Below are 22,236 nucleotides of genomic sequence, written 5' to 3'. Positions count from 1 at the left end.
TCTCTCCATCGCATCGAACTTTCGTGAATCTGTGATGTAACTGTGATTCCGAACTCTGGAAGGCTAAATTAAACAGGAATGGTGGCGACAGCAATTCAGCAATGCTTGTAGATGGAAACTAGTTGGTCATCGCCTGGAGGAACTACTGCACTCTTGTCTCCCCAACACCCACCACTGGGGAAAGTACATCTTCATCAGTAGGAAACAACATGGTATTGAACTCTGTCTTTCTCCCCTCCCTGAACTACATTACGCGATGAAAATTGTCCTCTCACGCTACGCCACCACACCCTTCACCCAAAAACCTTACTGGGCCAACAACAAAATCCGTGCAGTTGTGCGGTTTATCCCTCCCACTCTCCGCAACTACGTGGTATCAGCATTAGGCGCCCCCATGACTCCGCGGCCGAACCACTCTGCGACGGTGCCGAAGCGGTCCTCGCTCCTCTCCAGCTCGGCCTTGAACAGCTCGTGCTTGCCGGCCGTCTCGATCTGCGTCTTGCGTAGGGCGCGGATGGTGGCGTTGTCGGTGGCGCACTGCGGGCACTCGCCCTCGACGCGCAGGCAGCGCTGGTGGAAGCTGTGCTTGCAGAGGAAGTGGACCGCCGGCAGGTCGAGCTGCGCGGTGCAGACGGAGCAGCGGGAGGACTGGAAGACGGCGGGTTTAGAGCCAAGCTCGGCGAGCTCGGCACGCTTATGCTCAGTCTCGCTGCGGAAGGCTGTGATGCGGCGGCGGTTGGCGGCGATCTCCTTGCGCTCGCGATCGATCGTCTCGTGCAGGTAGGGCTTGATCATGCCCATCGTCGCGACGCCGCCTCCTGCCGAGGACCCGTTTTGGCCGACGAGCGTTTGGATGACCTGCAGCGGGGCCATGAGACCGTCGCGGTCGATCTTGCCGAGCACGTTGGAGAGCTCGACGGGGCCGGCCTCTTCGAGGATGCGGGGGTCCGAGGTCAGGTAGGCCAGAGCTGCTGGGTAGAGCTGGGGCTCCTCCGGGCCGTACTTGCGGAGGGCTTTGATGGCGCCGCGGGTGTCCTTGGCTGACGTGTAGGAGCGGAAGATGTCAAAGAGAAGGCCTGATTGCTCCTTGACGAGCGTTGTGCCGTCTTTGAAGTCTGAGAGGTGGGAGAGAAGAAGGACATTCGAGCTCTCCATTGGTATGTCTTGGCCCTCGATGAGCGTCTTGGCTTTGTTCTCCCATTCTTCCTTGTGCTGATCCCCCTTCTTCTCGTTGGACTTGTGGAGGTACATCTCGAATAATGTCGTGTATAAATCTGTTCGGTCTTTCTCCTCCAGAGCTGGCTCCTTGAGGCAGGCTTCTAGGAAAACGATGAACTCATCGGGGTGGTCGATGAATGATGAGAAGGCCGTCCGTGGCCGCGGTGGCGAGTACTTTGGTGCTGGAATGTCTTCGGGATTCATGACGAGAGAGGCATCGCCATTAATCGGCTTCGTCTGGTTTCCTGGTGTTGAAGGACTGGAGATAGAGGATGTGTTCATGTACGGCAAGGGAAGGAAGTTGGAAAGGTTCTGGACGGCATTCGCGGCGCCTGCAACATAGCCTCCAGCTGCGACACTCTCTTCATTGTCTTCAATGGGGATGATGTGTATCCTGGGACGGTATTTGCCTGTGTAGTAGTCGATGAAGAGTGTAGTTGCGTCTTTCGGGCAGTTCTCTATGAGGACCCGAGCGTATTTCTTGAGACAGGGATATGCCTACAAAGGTGTCAGACATCGGCTTTGACAGGGCAAGTACACCACTTACCACCTCCGGATCCTGGCGCCAGATAAAGTCCAGCGCGTCTGCGTATTTCTTCGAATCCTCAATGAGGATGTCCACGACCAGGTCGGTTTCACCGTGTTTCTTAGCAAGGTACGCCGCTTGTTCATAGTAGCCTCCTTGCCTGCACATCGATATGGCGGTCTCGAGGTCAAACTTCAGATCACCCGGAGATTTGATAAAGGCTTCGAGCTTGTCAATGTCTTTGAGCTTGGCGTAGCAGTTGAGCAACAGTGTTGTATGGTCTGCCGTCGCCTTGCGATGCTCGTGTAGTTGCTCGAGGTACTGGATAAGATTGTGTATCCTTTGAGTGTCGAGGAACTACATGCGTTAGCATCTTTCTCCAAAGAGATTGTAGCTCACTTACTTTTCTGATAACCTGTGAAGGCTCCGTCGTGTCAATGGCCTTGATGTACTGGACCATCGCGCCGTCATAGTCGGCCTTCTGGTACAGATGGTCGCCGAACCTTCGGAAAATGCCACTCTGCTGCGTCGCGTCCATCTTCGACTTCTGCGCCAGCTCGATGGCCAAGGGGAACATGTTGCGCTGATAGAGCATCTCCAAGCGCTGTTGCAGAGTCCTTTCGTGGAAGCGGTTCACTTTGCCGTCCTGGGTAAGGACAAAGAGGTCGCCCCAGATCTGGAAGATGGCCTTGAACGGCGATATCAGGGACTGCGTGTGTCCAATCACCCTCAGGTCCGGTTCCAAGAGGACAAAAGTCGACGCGTTGAAGAGGGCATCGGCAGCTCCACCGCCAAAGCGCCGCCGCATGGTGTCCGAGGGCTTATCGGTGGTCGGAGATGACGGGGGGCAGATCAACGCGACGTAGTCTTGGTAGATCGATACCAACCGCTTGGGCGACTCGTATGCCCGCGGCGCTCCCCTGCCCTCCAACGTGTACGTATAGATAGCATCCTCCCTAGCCACAACAACGTCGCCCGTCTTTTTGTCGACAGTCATGCAATCCACGTTGCAGCCCAGATCCTCCACCGTCTTGGGCGGTGAGCTGTGGCCTCGTCGAGAGATGGCCAGCTTCAAGATGCGAGCCGTCGTGGAGATGAAGAGAGTCGTTACACCCTGAACATCGGTCATCAGCTCGATGCCCGTGACGGGCTCCTCCGACTCGTGTACGGTCCGCTGTTTGGCGCCCAGGTCGTTGATGAGATCGCCTCGGATCAGCGTCACGGCACCATTGGCGAAGCCGACCGCTACTTGCGTCAAGTTGTCGAGGAGGTCGATGGCTGATATCTGCGGGCGCGAATGTCAGCGATTGATGGACAGAATTTCGTCATGCTCAACACCTACCGGAAACTGCTTCTTGTTGTTCGTAATGTTCAGGGTGCTCAGGCAAGTCGGCATGTTGGTCTTCTTAACCAACTTGTCCAAAGCCCAGATCTTCAGCACCGGCTCGCTGCTCAGGTCCTCCTGCGATATTTCAGCCAACATTACCCTTTAGTTTGTCATCCAAAGGTCCACCTACAGCGACCGTTACCAGCAAGCTGGTCCCCTCGATCTGGCGCATGTGTGTGATCGTCCCGACATCGTGAGCCTGGAAGCTCTTGACGATCTTCCAGCTCGAGCCGACGATCCGCACGAATCCATCGTAGCTCCCGAGGAAGAGGCTGTCGGAGCCGGAGCAGACACTAGCGATCTCGTTGCTCTCGAAGAAGGCGCGGGTCTCGTCGTCGGCGAGTCGGACCTGGGTGACGTCGAAGAAGTCGAATGCCTTCCACTGCAGCGTTGGAGTCTGTCAGTCGGTGTCGGACATGGGGCAGGGCAGTACCTGGGATCGCGCGTTTACCTGAAAGGCCATGGCTACATCTCTCGGCGTCGAAGGCTCGTCGGAGGCGCGGCGGTGTGAGTTGTGTCGAGGGCGACGCTGGGTGTCGGTCGATGTCGGTGCCTCGCACTCCAATGACGCCGCTGTGGGGAGCTTCGGAGCTGTTGCTCTCGCTGGTGCTACAGCACGGGAGTGCTGCTGTCCAACAAATGTGGGTCTCAGACGTCTGCATGCACTCAGCCACATAAGGCGCAACAACAAGTACCAGCCACATGTTTTCCCGGGTGTGTCACTGACGATGACCTGCATTTGGAGACTTGGGAAATGCTCACACTTGACGAGACAATTCAATTTCGAATCCATTCATGAAGTTATTCAGCTCGCGAGAGTATCTAGTATTGGGTATCATAGAGTTCCAAGTGCAACAACGCCAAAACAGGTCCATACTATACTATTTCATGAATCCCGACCTCCTGAGTTCAGCACCAAAACTTACTGGAGAGGTCTCATTGTGAATATTCAAGCTTCTCATGTCAACCAGGGGGACCATCGAAGGTCTTCCGTGGGCGCATTGGAACGGAAATGCGCACTGACCCAGCCGTCGCACCAGATCTTCGCACTCGTCTTTTGACAGAATGTCGTTAAACATGATGGCGCCTACCAAGTCAGAAAATGTTCGAATGTCTCATCATGGGGTACTCACTTCGACAAGATCTCGAGTGTAACAGGTCGAGGATTCCTTGAGGGCAACCGTGGAAATTGGATACCCAGTCGATCTCACCACCGGCGATACCTTTGGCAGCAGTAAAGGGCCGAGTAGTCGGTCTGCCCTCCTCCTCAAGCTTCCATATCTCGTTCCGCAAGACCTCCGCAAGCAGCTTCGGATCCGTCTTGCATCTCTCATAGATGCTTGGTGGGAGACTCAGCACCTCAACCTTGGCTAATTGCCTGCTCTTGTGCCGCCATTCATTTGTTTCTTGATCCCCCAGCGTGTAGAAGATGCCCCATCGACGCAGATGATGAGCATATCTTCGCAGTAAAAGATGCTCCTTGTTGGAAAACTCGAACTGAAGGGGCTTATCAAGAGCCTGCGTCCGTGCAATCACCTCGTCGGACCCATCCGCCTTCTCAAAGTAGTTTTGCATCAGTGCCTCTAGTCGACATCTCTCATCTGCGGCATGCTGATCGACAAGTACCAAAACTGAGTTCCGTTGAAGCTCCGGCCGTGCTCTACCAGACACCTGTTCTCGGTGTAGTTTTACAAGGATAAACTTTGCGTCAACCTGCGACACGACCTCAGCCCCAGCTAGAGCAGCCTTGGAGATGCGCCCAGTCAGCTTGATATTGGACATGGATGTGTGGTGGCAACATCCAGCATCAATCGCCTGTGTCGACCCAACATCTTCATCGCCTCCGCCCAGAGATGTATCATCAACGCGAGGGACGAAAGGTTGAACCGGCTCGAAGACAGGGTTCTCCCATTTTGACAGCACTCCTTTAAACCAGTCGCTGGGTTCTTTTGCTGGCTGAGCAGTATTTTCTTTGAATCGCTGGAATGCCGATGTAAATGGGGTATTAACGTTGGGAAACTGGGATGAGTCCTGTGATACTTCTTGTGGTTGTGCTGATTCCGCTAATCCAGTCTCTGTAGCTGCGTATTGTCCAGCGTCTTCTGGGGAGGACTCCGAGCTTGAGGCTTGGCCTGGAAGCGCGGCCTTTTTTGGCGATGCGAGAAGAGGCACATCTCCGAAAGGTCTGCGCAAAACATTGCCTGAATCATCGAGAAAGCGCAAGCTTGGTTGTAAGTCTTGCTCCTCTTCCTCGTTTACGGATGACACTGCTGTCGCTAGTGGACTTGCTGTAGACGATATCGGTGTGGATTGCCCAGACTTGGAAGTGGCCGCCGATACTTGCCCAGATTTGATTCGTTGCCAGAGATCAAATGGTGAGTCTGGTCTTGGGTTAGGCGTGGCGGAATTTGAGCGGCTTGATGCCATTGAAACAGGCCTCGACCGTTTACCGGGTCTGCCAGATGATTGAGCACCTTCATCCTTTCCTTCATAACCCGGTCGTCGCAAAGAATCATTGAATCTATGAGGGCGGAAGTGATATTTCTTCAGGAACTCGTAACAAACCAGCTTGAGCAAGTCGATCATATCTGATAGTGTCCGGTTGCGTTCCTCTAGGAGGTCTTCAAAAGAAGAAGTCAAAAGAGGCCGCACTCCCGATGAGGAAGAGATTTTGAAGTGGAACATGGGCCAATGATCCAAGCCCCTCTTCGGTCGAACATTCCTGTTAGCGAGACCTTGGAGGCTCTCCAGTAGTTCGTCCTGGTCCAGTGACATGTCCACATCTTCTTCAATCGCAAAACCGGAGTTGACAAAGACGCGATTGACTTCGGTATACAACACATTGGTACCGTGTTCGTTAGCCACGGGGTGAACACCAAAGCTGATAAATTGGGCCCTGCGAGTTGCCACTGGACTCAACGAGATACACCCATCAATGGTTAGCTTCCCTCTTGTGGCCCCGATTGGGATCCATGAGACATGGTCCAAGCCACCGGAAAGGCCTGACTGGGCCAAAATCAATGATGAGTGGCCAAGGAGATTAGATTTTACCGTTTTACTTGACGTTGAGGTGGGCTTGAAGCGTATCTCGTTATTGTGGATGGTGTCTCGGGCATAGAGGGCAACAGGCGTCGGCCACGCCAGCAGGAGAGCGGCGAGGTCGTGAACCAGGCGGGACCATTCCTTGTCGACGGCAGCTTTCTCAGAGGCCATAGCTCTCTGCTTGACTCTGACGGCCATAGAGCCGAAAAGGTCCCTAACGATGACTCGAGTTCCATGGGCAAAGGCAAGGAGACGCTGTTCCGGTAAGGCAGGGACGTTGCGTGCCAAGACTTTGGCGTTGTGGAGCGTCAGAGAGTTTTGGGAGTTATGCAGATGGTGATGAGAGGTGATGGAAAGCAGAGACAATGCGGCGAGTGAGGCGAGGAAGTTGCCGTTGGCGCCGTGGACTTCGCTCTCGGGGGAGTGTCTTGATGTGTCTAAAAATGCGTCAACGGATGATTGAACGGGAGCGTCAGTGCGGCAAGACTTACGGTACAGTTTGCCTAGTCCGCCAGCCTCCCGAAATTCGATTGGCAGGATTCCAAGCCCATCATCTTCGACTGTGCAGTTGCCCCGAGAGTAGTCGACGGTGATGTTGATCCTGGTTGCGCCTGCATCGAATGAGTTCTTGACGAGGCCGCAGACGACGGCGTTGAGAGAGGTGATGGTTGCCGAGGACATGATGCGGCGGATGACGTCCTCAGGCAGCGGCTTAATGGACATGATGGCGGCTGTGGACTCGAGGCGCCATGACGATGTGCGTTGAATCGAGCAAGCTGGCCTCAATGCAGACGGGAGTTGGTTGTTGGTTATGTTTGGAAGCGGCCTCCTTCATCCAAAAGGGCCAGTGGTTGTCGCTGCTGGGCGAGATTGTAAGTGAGACGTCACAATTCGACGGAAGGCGATAACGATAAGAGCGGGTACCAGCTGCCCGACGCCCGAGCCACGGCGCACTTCAGGTGTGGCTGGGCTGAACGAGCCACTTACACGGCGGCAACTGCTGCTGGGCAGCCGCGCAGCACCGTCAATTTTAAAGGCCCCCCCAGATGCTCAGGTAAGCGGGCAACATGCCACTCTGCCACTCTGCCTCCGTACTTTCTTACAGTTCAGCTAGTCGCTCAAATCAACGCCATGCGAGTCTGAGAGTTCGAAAGTGGGAACTAGGTGTTGCAGGTGTCTGAGAACTGAGCTGAGAGCTTTGACCATTCGATCGCGCCAGCAGGTAAGCTGGAGGGCGAGGTGAAGCTAGCAGATTGTAGGGTACCAGTGGGAGTCTAGCAGTCTCAGGAAGGCTGGGAACCTATTCGAGGCAGGACAACGTAAGGCCAGTAAGGTTTAGGTAGGGTGCCTTGGTGGTAACGACACGAAGAAAGACGACGAGAGGTTGTAATCCGCTGTTGGTGCCTCAACCTGCCGTCTGATGTTGAGTATCGTGGCTGACATGGCCATCCAATGTCTTACATGTGATGCCTGTGTCCGTATCCGTTGTGCATTGGATGGGTTAGGGGATTCAGTACGTATTCGCACGAATGACTGGCTATCTTATCTCTTACACCATCTCGTATTCCTCTGTGTGTGTCCGGATACGCAGCTGTCATGGCTGCACCAGGATATCGCGATGCTGGGAAGGACAAACCTACCTACCCCGGGCAGGTAGGATTGAGTCGTTTGAGGACGGTGACATCACACTTCGGATGAGAGCACGGCAGCAGCAAGCAGTGATGACATAATGCAGCCTGATTGCGCTGGATATTGACCTCGCGCAGCATCAGCCAGTGACGGTTCGCACAGGTGGATGGAGTGCTGGCAGTAGGGGTCCACGTCCTGGGGGACCTTGCAGTGGAGTGATCCCAGCCCACTGCCAGTGGAGGGAGACGCTCGCACTGGACCACTGGACGTACCTAAAGTAGGCACCACACCCGACCGGCGCACACCAGTTTCAGAGGTCAGTTGGGCGCTTCCCGGCTTACCTTCTGGCAGGCTACCTTACCCGGCCTGGGTGAGGCCGGGTGTCTGAGGTGAAGTGCTAGGAGACGGTGCCTGGTGATCCTTTCTAGCTGTTGCAGCTAAGGGTGCCTGGAATAAAACACACTGGGCTGCCTTCCATTCCATGCCCAAGATGCCTTACCTAAGGCAGGAGGTACCTAACAGTGGTAGACGCCTAGTTGGACGGGCAGCAACACCACCTCGGGCAGTCCACGACTGTCGAACGGGCACTGGCCGGGGCCGCCGTGGATCGTAGTGGAGACTGCTGGGGGCAGGGCGCTGCACCGCGGCCACGCTCCAGGGCAGTGTCCCCGCCCCATCCAGCCCAGCCCTTCCACCTCAGTGTCCCAATTCGCTTCCAGCCCAGGCAATCAAGCTCCGCTCGCCTTTGCCTTCCAACAATTCTGCCAAGCCTTTTTCGCCTTTCCCATCCCATTTCTGTCCTCCTCCTTCCCCATTCCCATTCTTTGCTCCTCCTCCATTTTCGTTGTCCAGATTGCCCGCGAAATCCAGCCCGACGACCACATTCCTCTCCCACACACCATTCCCCGTCCTCCACCACGGTCGCTTCTTCATCTCCGAACCCGACTCTTCACCGACCATCGTTGCCGCCTTCGCTCTCAACATTCGCTCGACTCCTTTCTCTCGACGACATCCGAACTTTCACGCTCTGCCTCGCCATTTCCCCCTCCTGCGACGACTGCGATACGAGCGAGTTACCGCTGATAGTGCTTTTCTTTCAAACCACTCTTTTCACAACCGCCGGCTCGACAACTCCACGAAAAAAAAGTCACACGCTTCCGAATGGCTACGACTGAGGCTGTGCTGCCACCCCATGGTAACTAAGCACCTTTCCCTACGCTTCTCGCCGCCGCAATCAGTTGCCCACCGTCCAATGCCTCGCCAACTTTCTCACTTGCGCCGCCTCGCCAATCGCTCTGGCTATCCAGAAACTGACAGCATGCTAGATCGTCCCGATCGTGCGGGTCGCCGCCGTCCCTTTTCCACCTGGGTCAAGAAACTCACCAACTTCAAGAGCTCTTCGTCCAGCGATGGCGGTGGTGTTCGTCTACCCAGCTCCAAGCGCCAACACGCAAAGTTCCGCCGCGCCTCCAAACAAAACAACCCATACCCCCAGTCAGGCCGCGTAGCCTCCGCCAGCCATGCCGATGTCGATGTCGAGACCAGCTCCTACTCCTTTTCCACAGCCCTCAGCGGCAGCGCAACATCAGTCGAGCGAGAGTCGCGCGTATCATCTGATGACAGCGGCGCCCCGCCCACTGCTGGCGGCCGATCCATGGCTCCCACGATTTCGACAGACTACGATGGCGCGCATTCTGTCGTCGCCCCATCTCACCACGCCCCCTCGGTTGCGGGAACAAGTCGGACGGTTGGGGGCGTAGAGTCACGCAGGGGAGGCGACAGCACCTTTTCATCACCGGCTCCGTCAGTGCGATCCCTGACGACCACTCTCACCACCATACAATCCATGCCAGCAAACGGCGGCACCCACGTGCCAACAAACCCGACCACCAACACCAACCACACCTCTCACCAGGGCCATACCCATTCGATACACTTCAACCAGCCCTTCCCGACTGCATCGCCCGCGTCCGCCATTCCAGCCCACTTGGCGCCATCAAACCAGGGTCCGGGCCACCCAGCGACGTACACCACAGCCACGGCCAACAACCTCCTTACCGATAATGCATCCATCATCACCTTAGCCTCGTCGTCGAAGCGCCGTCGCCGTCGTTCGCTCGATACTGATGCCTCCGTCCGCGCCCTGGCGCCTTCGTCATTGTGGGGCGGCAGCCGCGAAAGCTTGCCTTTGAGCGTCCTCAGCGCCAACATCGGGGAGGGCGCGGGCATGCCGACCACCCCAGGCCTCCACCAGAGCAGTTCACGCATCGCTAACGCCGAGCGCACCAGCATCTACTCGGCCACGGGCATTGCCCCCGCCTTGCCCGGCGAGCGCAACAGTTTTTATGCGAAGCAGAGCGGCGCCGGCGACGGAGCGAGCGTGCGGAGCGGCCTGTTGGGCCACGGCAGGTCGGACAGCATCAGTGGGAGCATTGGCGGCGTGGCCAGCCCCTTGACGAGCCCGCGGGAAGCCTCTGAGATCGGCGACACAGACGACAGAGAAGAGGGAACGAGCCGGGCAAAGGAAGGCGAGGATCGATGAAGCGACACGATCGCGGCACTCTTGACGAACGAATTTTGCACTAATGAAATTGGACCGGGGATATCTGGGCGGCAGGCATCATTGGGTGGAACGGAGGCATCGGTTTATGGACGGGATCATGGATATATCACTACCACGGGGGCTCATACGCAGTGTAGCCGTGGACTTGCGCATTGAGAATACATGCATTACGAGTGAAACAGTTCATACTTTTGACTACTTTGCTCATGTTCACAAGTCGTACCCGAAAAGGAGAACACCTGCCTGGTTTGTATTTTTTCTAGTACGGCAAGGGATCGAGATCCAGCCCCTCGACGGAAAACTTGAAGGAATCGTTGCGCGAGTAGCTGCCCGCGGTGTCGATATCCAACCGGCCGCGGATGCAGTCCTCAAAGTCGACGTCGGAGTAGATGATGCCCTCGTCGTCCTCCCACTGCGGGCCCGCGAGCACGTCGCCGAACGGCCCGACGATGCACGATCCGCCGCGCGAGATCCAGTCCTCGCTCTTCAGCGCCGCCTGCTGCTGCTGCTTCTTGGCCGTCGTGCCGTTGGTCGTCGTCATGCCGGCGCCGTTGATGGCGTTGGCGTTGTTATTGTCCTCGGCGTCGCAGCTGAGCACGATCTCGTTGCCGTCTTCGACGATGACGCTCTTCCTCCGCCGGCGGGAGGGGCTCGTGGCCGTCGAGGTGGTGCTCTTCGCGGCGGTCGTGCCATCAGCAGGCAGGGCGATCTCGTTGCCGTCCTCCGTCAGGCACGAGTTCCGCCTCGCGCGCGCGGGATACACCTCGGCATCCCTCACCTCGGCATCCTCCACCGCGGCTTCCGTCGACGAAGCGGGCGGGGGCGGCCGCACCGCCATATTGGACGACACGACAAAGCACCGGCCCTCGCACGCGACGGTGCGCATCAGCGGTAGCCACGTGTCGCGGCCGTCGGCGGTCGGCGCGAGGTAGAGGTTGACGTTCTGCGCGTAGAGCGCCTGGCGCAGCAGCGGCATGTAGCTCTCCCAGCAGATGGCGGCGGCGAGGTTGAGGCGCACGCCCTTGATGACGGTCGAGACGGCCTTGAGCGTGGCGGGCGAGCCCTGCGACCAGATGAGGCGCTCCGTCGCGGTGGGCATCACCTTGCGCCGCTTGCCGAGCATGCCGCTGCGCGGGCAGACGTAGACGACGGCGCAGTAGAGGCTGCCGCCGGCCTTCTCGATCAGGCCGACGACGAGGAAGACGCCCGTCTGGGCGGCGATGCGCTCGAGCTCCTCGCGGGTGCCGTCGCCGCGGGTGTAGCCCCTGTTTTCGGGGTCCGGGAACTGCGCGGGGAGGGTCTTGTTGATCCAGGCGGCGCCGGCGCCGGCGCCGCTGTCGCCGACGGTGTCGCCGAGGTCGGCGGCGTTGGCGAAGTAGTCGAGGAAGGCGTCGCGGCCGGAGGGCAGGCGGGAGCCGATTTTGCAGCCGAAGTCTGCGCCGCGGGGGTAGCCGCCGATGAAGGCCTCGGGAAGGAGGAGGAGGTCGGCGCCGTGGGAGGAGGCGCGGCGGGCGAGGCGGTCGATGAGGGCGAGGGTGAGCGGGGTCGTGGGGGCGGTGGCCGGGGAGGAGGTTGCGAGGCGGATTTGAGGCATTGTGGTTGTGGTGGTTTATGGGGGTATATGCGACTAGTATCGAGAGTTGTGGTGGTTTGGGGGACGGGTTGGTGAAGCTAGTCTAGTCGTTGTTCCTGGATTCAGGGGACGGTGCTGGGTTTGGGTATAATTATCACGGATTCACGATGATGGCGTGATGGGCGGCGGCGGCTTGCTTCGGGTTTTAAGGCGTGGGGAAAGGGCGCTGGTGACACGATAAGAGGAGACAATGAGACCGTTTATTAAGGGTATCGCCAAGACGAGTTTCCCGCGGGCACTAGGGATTTGAAAAAAGCTGCGGCTGAAGAAGTGTGAGTGATTAGTTGGACGTGGTTGACCCGCAATGGAGCTCAAGAAGGACAAGGTGTGTGAGGTGATTCAAACGCCGGTGGGCATGCGCAGTATCCGTAGCTAAGGAAAAAAAAAAGCTCGGGTCGGTCGCCGATAGAAACTCTTACACGGAAGTGGGTTGCTTGGTTGCTGTGAAGAAACAGAAAGAGGGAAAGCTTACTGGGACGTCATCGCGGTTAGCTACTTACCCCGCAGCGGGCGCCTTTCAGCTCAGTGGGAAGCGGAAGGGAAGGGAGGAGCTCCACGATGGGAGGAGGGGTACAAAGATACTTCCGCTGCCGAACCCCTGTTGGAAGACCCCTGTGTGGGATGCTTGCAGCGGGTACGACGATCTTTTTTGTTTTTTGTTGCGCGGTTGCGTGGGTAAGGGGAATTCGGCACGTGTTTCGACGCGGCAGATTGAGCATGTTGATAGGTGCATTTATGCGGCGGATGGAGAGGCGGGATGTCATTTAGTCTGGCGCAGTTTCGACCAAGATCATATCTTTCATACCGGCAGGAAATGAAGGCTGAGGTGCAATGGCAGGAGAGGGTTGTTGGAAATTTCATTTGATAGAACGTTCTGTTCCATAGACGGTATTGGTAGTCTTCAGCAACTCTTCCATGTTACCCCTAATCTAGTCTGCACAATCCTCAAATTACTGACTTCAAGCCCGCATAGTCTATTCATATACAACCCTAATCTACATCAACTCATCTAAAAGGTTACTCAAATCAGCCTTGCGGACACGCGCCTCTGTAATGACCAGATCCCTCGGGAACCACTCCTCCAGCCGACCTCCAGGAAACCCAGGCCCCTTTTCGAGAGCCTCCCCCTCCCGCCCCGATATCATCACCCCGAGCGCCGTGCCGCACCCCCAGGCCCACACCATGCCGTCGCCGCTATACCCGGCGCTCACCCACTCCCCGGCCTCCGCTCCCATCCACCCTCCGCCGTCCTCCTCCTCAACCTCCTTCACAGGCTTCTTCGCCATCATCCCCTTCCCCCTCTTCTTCCTCCCCGAGATCCCCTCCGGCACCCGCCCAACAAACGGCGCCATGTCCCCCGTCACCCCAATAATCCCGCTCCAAACCCTCTCCACCCTCCCATCCCACGCATCCCCAAACACCGCCCCCATCACGCCCCCGACATGCGCAACCGTCAGCCCCTCCGTGCTCCCGTCCTCATACACGCCCACCATATCCACCCCCTGCCCCAGACTCCGCGCGAACCCCCCGCCGAGCATCACGTCCCCGTTCGGCCGCTGCGTCACGTAGTCAAACATGCCACCTCCATATAACAGGCTCCACGACCTCCTCCCGTCTCGCCACGCGAACCTGCCCCCGGGCTTCTGCGCCGACATGTGCGCCTTCACGCCCGCCATCTTCCCCCTTAGCCCGGGCAGGAACTGCGACGCGTGCGCGTTCGTCGCGTGCACCACATGTCGCGCCCGCACATCCCCGCGCCCCGTCCGGACCACATACGGCCGCCTCTCCGTGCCGCCTTCTCCAACCTCGATCCCCTCCACCGCCGTCCGCGTCTCGATGCTCAGCCTGCTTCCCGCCTTATCAAGCATCTCCCGCCAACAGCTCGCCACCATCCGATACGGCCACAGCGCGCCCGCCTCATACACCAGCGCCCCAAACACATGGCCCCCTTCCACCCCAAACTCCGTCCTCGCATCCTCCCTCTCCACAACCCGTATCTCAAACTCCGGAACCGCCACCTTCAACTCCGCAACCTCCTTCTTCGCGGCCTCAAACGACGCCTCGTCCAGGAAGAAATCCACCGTCTCAACGTCTCTATATTCCGCCACATCCCTTCCCGTGCCAACCTCCCCCACAAGCCCCGCCGTCCGCAACGTGAACCTAACCAACTCCCGCGCCCTCTCCTTCCCAAACACCCGCGCCAGCCGAGGGAACAGCTCGTGCGGACTCGCCTTCACATGGCCGCCATTCCGCCCCGTCGCGCCGGCGCACAGCTCTCTTGCCTCCAGCACCACGACCCTCGGCACCTTCTTCCCTTCCTCCTCCTTGCCGCCGCCGAAAAGCAACCCCCACACGACAGCCGCAGCCGTGATCCCGCTGCCGATGACCACCACATCCGCCTCGCCAGGCATCACCTCGCTCCGCGCACCCACAAGCTCCGGAAACGGCGGGTCGTCCAGCCAGTACGGCGCGCTGGGCTTCTCGTACGGCAACCCCGGCGGCGCGTTGACGCGCGTGAGGAGCGCTTGGTACTGTCTGTTCAGGTCCGCGAGGAGCTTCACCACGGCGGTGGCGCCTTTTGCGACGGACCGCAGGGCCGAGAGGACGGTGCCCATTATAGACGTTTCTCGCTTCTCGCTTTCTGTGATATGTCGTCAATTATACCTGACTATCCCCACAAACAAAATGTCTTGGCGTTGTGGATGAAAGGCGAAGAAGCACTGATCAAGTTCGTCAAATAAACATGAGATGAAAAAGGAAAGCTGCGACATGACCTGGGGAGAGCAAGGGGGGTCGTCGTGGGTGTGCTACCGAGATATACTTCAAATTCCCCGTGCAGGCTTACATAACGTGGCGCGTCCTTCGGGTTCCGGCACGCCAGAGGGGATCCAAACGCATCCCCAATAACGTTTATCCACGATGGAGGGCAGGCTTTCTAGAACAACTCATTTTCCATTTTGTCTAAGATCTAAATGACACCCCATCCGAAGCAGCAGCATAAAAGTTGAACGACCAGGCACCTCGCAGGCCCATTTCATCATCATTCAGGAGCACATGCGACAGCCCATCAATGCCTCAAGGAGCGAGAGAGAAGCGAAGAAAACACATCAGTTGCCTTGAAGTCTGTAACGTGACGCCAAACCTATGCCGGGTATGTTGTCGAAATGCCATTCCTTACTCCATCGTGCCGTGCCGTCCGTCCGCACAAAACATGAACCCATCGTCCACACAAAAATCCATAGCTATCAACATGAAAGAAGACACGCACTGTTCATTCATTTACTCGCTGACGGACCCCTCGTCGTCAGAGATGTGGTCGAGGTCCATGTCGATATCCATGTCGACATCCATTCTGTTGTTTCGTCCCATGTGATCCAGACCCATATCGGCCCGGATGTCTCGCTGGATTTTGAGGAAGTACTTCCTCAACGTACGCAAACCCCGGAGGAAGCCGCGGTCGGGCTCGTTGGGGTGCTGCGGCGGACACGGCTTGCCTTCTGCCAGGTCGCCCTTGGTCAGACTGTTGGCAAAGTCGGCAATCTTGAAGTCGATCTCGCGCTTGTTCTTGCGCTTGCGCTTCTCGCGCATGGCCGATGTCTCCTCCGTATCAGTCGCAAAGTCGGTGGTAGAATCGTCAACCACCGTATCGTATTCGTTTCCTTCTGTTGTGTCCCCGTCGTAGAACATGAGGAGACTGGCGGCGTAGAAACGATAGCCGTCCAGGTTCCGCACAATAGACTCGAGCTTGTCGAGCTTGTGCAGGATTGTGGGGATGTGCCGGAGAATGCTAGAGTAATCCACGCCGTCGTACAGGAACCGCGTCAGTGCGTCTTGGAACTCCTGTCCGGCCTTGAGATCGCGCCCAAAGTACTTGTCTTTGAAGACATAGCTCTGGCTCTTGACATCCCAGACCTGGAGGCCACACACACGCACTCCAAGTTCACGCGAGGTGGTCCTGGCACACTTGCCCTGCTGTGACTTTTTCTTCTTGGGCGTGGCCTCGACACCGTACTGCCGGGTGCCCATCTTCAGATCCATGATGCAGGGCCGTTTCATGCCCGCAGTGAGGTCCTCCAATAGGAGGAAGTATTCAACACGAGAGTTTCGCTGGGTCTGTGCTTCTTTGGGGTTCACGGGCCGCGGAATCTTGCGGAACTCTTGCGTCGGACTCGGCACTTCTGACGGGACGGTCGATGCGTACGTCGAATGCTCCGCCTCGATGGGAACCTCGGACTGGGGTCTTTCCGCGGCAGCGGGAAGACTCATTTCCTTGGCAGGATCAACCGAGTTCGCACCATTCGGCGTCGGAGGTTCAATCATCGGCGAATTCACTTGGGAATTGGTGACGGATCCAGATTGTCCTTCGTCTTCGCCTCTGTAGCCAGCGTCATCTGCCTCTTCCCAGTACTTCAGGTTTCCTCTAGATTCCGTGACAGTCCGTGGTTTCCGGCGAAGCCCAGTTCCAGAATAACGACGCTTTTTCTTCTGAGCAATGACCTTGTCCGCCAGCGTCTCCGGCTCCGGCGCACTCGTGCCAGTCACGTCCTTCACGTCGCTGTCCTCGGCTTCCGTAGGCTCCAATTGGGCGGGGTGCTCGATCGTCATGCTTGAACTTGGGGGCGAGGAGCTGCTGGGGCGTAGCGGGCTGGAGTTGTGAGGTGCGTGGCCCTCTGAGGCCATGGGTTCCTGTCTACGAACCAGATCAGGAACAGAGTTAGTAGGCCTCAGGGTGGGTTGCTTCCGGAAAGCCATTGACTTTTGATGGGGACGGCGGTGCTTGTGAATTGGGATTGGCTGTTTCAGAAATGCGTCGTTGAACACCTCGTTCCGCAGACGCTTGTTGACAGTGGTAGCTCCCCAGCTATTGGCGTGGCGGTCGTCCAAACTAGGTCTCGTCGGGGAAGCCATTGTGCCCTGCTCATAATTGTCCGGGAGGCCAGAAGATGACGTGCTACGACCGCGCGCCGGCATAGTCGTTGGAGGCGGCGTAGGCTGGAAGAGATTCCGCGGTAAGATGTGCCAATTGTCATCGAACGTGACTGTGGGAATGGGCACTGGTGCAGAGGCGAGTGATTGGCTGATGATACGGCGGTGCTCGGGGTTGCTTTGCGCAGTGCCGTTCGCAGTAGCAGAGGCGGCACCGCTGGAGCCATTGGACTTGGACTGCTCGGTAGCAACAACTGCGCTGCTCTCGCTGAGGCCCGTAGGCTTGCGCTGTAGCAAACCAATGTCCTCACGTTTGTGTGTGGATTTGCGCCTGGGCTGCTTGTGGAACGTAACATTCAACACACCGATGTATCTGTGTACTCTTGTCAGCGACTGGGGATTATGAATTTGGGCACCATATCATACCGAGGCAGGAAGGTCAGCAAGTCACGGTGGTGCTGCTCAACCTTTTCGTAAAACTCATTCTCCCTGTTGTTGAGCTGCTTGCACACGGCTCTCTTGGAGAAGCGCCAAAGCGTCGTGTGGCCGCCAACTTGGTGTTTGTAGGGAATAAGTTCAATCGCCTCGAGAGGCTCCTTGTCCTCCTCCTGATGGTGATGGGCATGGTCCTCAAAGTTCGTCGGTAGTTGCTTCGGAGTGGGAGGCTCCGGCTCGTCGTCAACTGCGATGTCTTCGACGTTTCCGGGCTGTACCTCGCGAAGGGCAACGTTTGGCGCTCCGGGCAAGCGCTTGGGCTTGGGCTTGTGGGTCGGAGTGTCGGGAGGTTGGTCGGGGGATGATTCCTCTTCCGGTTCAGGCTCGTCGGCCTTCACCAGCCATGGGTGGAAGTCCTCCGCCCTGGAGGCGGTACGGTTCCCTGGTGTCTTGGGCTTGGAGATGTCCCTCTCGCGCTCTGCAGCTTCCTCGAGGCCTGGATGGGGCACAAAGACAGCAGAAGAGATCTTCTCCTCGCTGGACTCATCACCCTCCTCGTGACTTTCCCCGTGTTCGCTACTATCGGAAGGACGACGATCTTCGGTCTGGCGCGGCTCTGGAACATCTGTGGGGGACAATTCTTCATGTAGGTTGCTTTCCTCTAGGGTCACCTGTAGAGAACCGTCCGAGTCTACCTTGTGGAAGATGTCGCCGTTGACCTTTCGCAGACCAAAATAATCCTGCGTGGGCGAGTCGGTCAAGATGGGAGTTTCGCCCGCTTGAGGCGACTGTAGAGGGAAGGTTTTGACCCGTTCCAACTGCTTGGGGAGCCAATCCTTCTTCTCGAGGATCCTGGGCGAAGGTGTAGGGTTCGTGCTGACCGACTTGGCAGCAAAGTCTTCAACAGCAATGTCGGCTGAAAGCGGTTGAGCTTCCTGGCTCGGGGATATCTTGTCTCGCTGTGGTGCCTGGCGCGTTTCCTTCCTGCGCGTCTTCTCCTCCTTGGGTAACCCTTCTCTAAAAAATCGCAAGCTGTAGCTCGCCTTCCGACTGCGAGCATTCGGTTCGGCGCCAATCATTGCCTCGTGAACCGACTTCTCCACCTGGCCATCCTCCTGGCCGTCGATAGCCTCGCTCGAACCAATGGACCATATCTTTTCGGGGCCCATGGAGAAGCGCTGCTCTAGCTTCTTAGGTCGGGTGTCGGTGTCGGAGTTTTCGTGCAATCTCTGATCCAGCTGGGCAACGGATGTTGTGAGCGAACCTTCCGGGCTAGTGGAGTGCGAGTGTGCCCGATTTTTCCGCAGTCCTTGGTGTACCCTGGAGTCCCTGTCAACCCTTTCCAAAGACGTCCCTCGGCCCCGCGATCGCGTGCTCCTCAGAAAGTCGCGGTGGTCCAAGAGCATAGCTCTGATGCCCTGGAAGCTGGCCATGTCGTAGGTCGGGGATGTCATGATCTCCATGTCGGCGGCGGCGGGGGTAGAGTCGGTGTTGATGGGAGCAGGGGCGGCGGCGGCGACAGGGGCGACGAAGCCGGACTGGGGAGCACTTCTCGGAGCTACAGAAGCGCCCTGGCCGTTGTGGGAGAGAACATGGCGGTTGTCGAGGGCGAGGGGATCCAGGCCAGCAGATGATGAAGCTGAGTTGGAAGGAGGAGCAGAGTCGGCGGTGGGAGAGGGAAGGGAGCGAGTCGAGAGTTGAGACGAGGGCTGGTCGTTATGGGAATGGGTTCTCGAAGGAATGCCACGGGCTGAGGCAAGGGCTTGGGTTAGCAAGGACGGACCGGACTGCCTCGGGAGGGCGGCAGGGCCTCGGGGCTTTTTAATATTCGGGTCGACATGGCTCGAGACATCCTGCGAGTGCTGGGTGACAGCGGCCGTGGCAGGGGGTGGATCTGCAGGTTGGGCTGGGGGTGTGTCTTGAAGAAGAGGAAGGGCTTGAGCCGGGGCTTGATGTTGTTGTTGTGCTTCTTGCTGGGCCGCTACAACAACAGCAGCGGCGGCGGTGACAAGCTGGGCTTCAGGATCTGCGGCGGCAGCGGGAGCGGGAGCAGGAGGCAGAGGAGGAGCATGAGCGTGAGCAGGATCGGGGACAGGGCCAGACTGGGGTAGATTGAGACTGGGGGGTTGACTGGGAGTCGCGGCGGGTGTCTTGGTGTTCAGGACGTCGAGGGCGGCGTCGGGCTCTGTGGCGGGCACGGGAGATGAAGACGAATGCGCGGGGCTCACCAGGGTCGCGGGTGCGGCATTTTCGGGGTTGCGAGGCGGGCTGGACATGAGGAAAACATCTGGCAGTAGTCGATTCGTGATGGAGGATTGGTCGCCGGTTGTTTTGGGGCGGGAAAGGGGAATCGTAGGGATAGAGAGCGGCGTGCGGGAGGTAGGTGAGGGGGGGAAGAAAGTGTGTGAGGCGAGAGCAAGGTGCGAGAATGAGAGAAAGAAACGTCACAGTTCCCGCCAGTGGGTGGTGGTAATGGGAGTGAGTGACAATTGAAGCAGGCGAATACTATCCGTAGGTAGGCGGAATACCTTAGGTCGACGAAGGTGGTAAGAAGGTAGGTGGGAAATGCGAGTTGGGTGAGGTAAGGCGACAGAAGGCGAGGAAAGAGAGAGGGAAGCGATAGGGGGCCTCCACTCCACCGGGTACGGTAGGTAGGTACCTAGGTAGCGGGCAAGCAGCACGGGCGGTACGCGGTACCCCGTACCCTGGTCTGTCTGCCCTGGGATTAGGTTAGGCTCGGTTCGAGTGTTTGTGTGCCTCACACTGCACTGCGGGAGGTGTGCGGTGCGACGGACGGGGAACGGGGGGAACCACCACGAACGGGGACAGGACAGGGACTGACTGTGAGTTACTCTGTCTCTGTGATCTGTACTGCGTAGAGTTCCTTGGAGACGGCGGAGGACGAGGAGGATGAAGGGGACGGGAGGCGTGTGTGGAATGAAGACCAACAGGTGCAGATGCAGTGCAGGTGCAGTGCAGCGCAGGTGCTGGTGCTGGTGCTGATGCTGGTGCCGGGTTGCGATAATGACGGCAGAAAAGCACAGAGGTGCTGCTGGATGATGGATCTTGCTGTCGATGATGGATCCGCAGTGCTAATCTTGAGTCGAGAAATGTGCGACTGCGGAAGCGCGATAGAGGGGCAGATCTGGGTGCAGCAAGGGAGCCAATTTCAGCTGACAAGTAGCCTCACGGCCAGACTGCTATGTGGGAGTACTTCTGACTTTATCTCAGGTGCACTTATCATCGAAAACGGGTGGAATCTTTTGGGGCCACATCTGGAAGGCAGAGGGCGCGCTAAGTTGCTGCTTCGTGCTTTCCTTTCCTCACCACAAGATATTGATTGAAGTGGGGTGGGGTGGGCATATGACTATGCCCAGGCAAGAGATACCGCTGCACCTGCTGCTGAGGGGTCAGTTGCAATCGCCGACACACCGGCTCAAAGTACCTCTCCAGCTCCATCTGCGCGAGAGATACTTTGTGCGCCCTATGACCACACCTTTTTGGCCCCCTCCCACGTGTAGGAAGCAGTGGCATCTGGAGACCTGCGGGGAGGAAACAATGACATTGGAATCATCAGGAAGGCGCACACTGGATCAGGTAGATGGAAACAACACTTCACCCGCTCTGCCCGGTCGCTTCCATTGCTGCAGTCAGCGCCATTCGCCCTCACCGTCTGTGCAATTACGTTTCCTGTCTCATTGAATCTTCCTCCTCACCGTCAGTCGCCCAAGGTAGCTGCTTGGCAACTTTACGTTGAGTTGAGCACCCAATGGAAGGTAAGATTCCGGTCCGCCCCCGCCGGCACCGGCTACCAACCCAATTTCTGATTCATGGCAGCTACACTACCTACAATAAGGTACCTACACTACAACCCTCATGGACACTACCCAAACCATTGATATCATCAATTTGCAACCACTTGAACGTTCAACCGCACGTTACGGACTGATTGCTTCCACCGCCAACCTATGCGCCTTCATCCAGGCACTGCCCGGCCACCACCAATACGAATAAGCGCGCGCACACGCTCGAGAGCGACAGCCGATCCTATCCTTGACGACACAGCAACAGACGTTTAGCAGCACCTGCAAAGAAGGCACTGGACGTCGAAACATGGACCGCCCCCGTTTCCCGGGCTCCCATCGCTGCGGACGCCCCTGCGCAATCCCAGCTCCTCCCACCACCAAAAACCACGGCGTGCTACCATCCCGGCAGCCCTTTCGTCCAAACCCCGCTGGTACCGTCTCACGCCGGCCACGGGACTGCTAACTTGGCTCCCGGAGCTTCGATATCGCCCCAAATTTGCTCCAACTCGCCCCATTTGCCCTGGATTCATTCGCCAATGTCAGGGCACTCTTAGTCTGCAGTCTCTTTCCGGCTTCCCTCAAGGTTGTTGCGCCTTGCGTCTTGGGTCTTGGGCCTTGGCTCGACCCCTCAAACCCCTCGGCCGCACCAAACCGTTGGAGAACCCAGACAACCAGAACCCAGAACCCATCCCTCAGCCATTGGGAATCTTATCCGGCTGACCTCTGCTTGCCTGTCGGACGTACGTAGCCTCTTCGTTTGTTGGGTGCGTACAGCCAACCCGCAGGTCACGAGGCACCGCATTACCTAATTCTCGGCCCCAGATCATCACCACGCCCCGTGGCCCCTTGGCTCCAAGCTTGCACCGCATCGCGACGGCACTCGAGTTACCCATACTTTCCGCCATGATGTAAGCATCGTCATGGCGCTGCTGCGGATGCTCGTCGTCCCCTTCCCCGGTATCTAGCTCTCTAGCTCGACCCCCGACTCAGACCGCAAAATACGTGCACCCCGAGAAACGGACTCACCCAGACAGACACTCCATTCCATTCCAGCAATGTCTCTGAGCCGAC

General features: G+C 57.8%; 5 protein-coding genes across 5 annotated transcripts; 1 reads left to right on the top strand and 4 right to left on the bottom strand.

Annotated features, from left to right (window-relative positions):
* Nucleotides 1-366: 366 nt before the first annotated feature.
* Nucleotides 367-6,896, bottom strand: CGCS363_v003752 (Vacuolar protein sorting-associated protein 11-like protein; the record flags this gene model as incomplete). Its single annotated transcript, XM_036635601.1, has 10 exons — nt 367-1,716; nt 1,766-2,101; nt 2,148-3,029; nt 3,087-3,206; nt 3,262-3,513; nt 3,583-3,704; nt 4,156-4,218; nt 4,265-6,040; nt 6,191-6,610; nt 6,665-6,896. 10 exons carry the CDS (start codon nt 6,894-6,896, stop codon nt 367-369), a joined length of 5,553 nt encoding a protein of 1,850 aa, XP_036499175.1.
* Nucleotides 6,897-8,963: 2,067 nt separating this feature from the next.
* CGCS363_v003751 (uncharacterized protein) lies at nt 8,964-10,344 on the top strand (the record flags this gene model as incomplete). The annotated part of the gene is made up of 2 exons (XM_036635600.1): nt 8,964-8,997; nt 9,128-10,344. 2 exons carry the CDS (start codon nt 8,964-8,966, stop codon nt 10,342-10,344), a joined length of 1,251 nt encoding a protein of 416 aa, XP_036499176.1.
* Nucleotides 10,345-10,624: 280 nt separating this feature from the next.
* Nucleotides 10,625-11,959, bottom strand: NIT4A (Bifunctional nitrilase/nitrile hydratase NIT4A; the record flags this gene model as incomplete). Its single annotated transcript, XM_036635599.1, has 1 exon — nt 10,625-11,959. The coding sequence occupies one exon, from the start codon at nt 11,957-11,959 to the stop codon at nt 10,625-10,627; it is 1,335 nt and encodes a 444-aa protein (XP_036499177.1).
* Nucleotides 11,960-12,993: 1,034 nt separating this feature from the next.
* Nucleotides 12,994-14,613, bottom strand: CGCS363_v003749 (uncharacterized protein; the record flags this gene model as incomplete). Its single annotated transcript, XM_036635598.1, has 1 exon — nt 12,994-14,613. The coding sequence occupies one exon, from the start codon at nt 14,611-14,613 to the stop codon at nt 12,994-12,996; it is 1,620 nt and encodes a 539-aa protein (XP_036500139.1).
* Nucleotides 14,614-15,277: 664 nt separating this feature from the next.
* CGCS363_v003748 (putative inositol polyphosphate kinase) lies at nt 15,278-19,635 on the bottom strand (the record flags this gene model as incomplete). The annotated part of the gene is made up of 2 exons (XM_036635597.1): nt 15,278-17,297; nt 17,351-19,635. 2 exons carry the CDS (start codon nt 19,633-19,635, stop codon nt 15,278-15,280), a joined length of 4,305 nt encoding a protein of 1,434 aa, XP_036500138.1.
* Nucleotides 19,636-22,236: the final 2,601 nt, after the last annotated feature.

The sequence above is a fragment of the Colletotrichum siamense genome, assembly GCF_013390195.1.
Source record: "Colletotrichum siamense strain Cg363 chromosome Unknown KSG_Cg363_contig02, whole genome shotgun sequence".
Taxonomy (NCBI): Eukaryota; Fungi; Ascomycota; class Sordariomycetes; order Glomerellales; family Glomerellaceae; genus Colletotrichum; species Colletotrichum siamense.
Note: the sequence above shows the minus strand (reverse complement) of the source record. Positions and strands in the feature narration are given on the sequence as shown.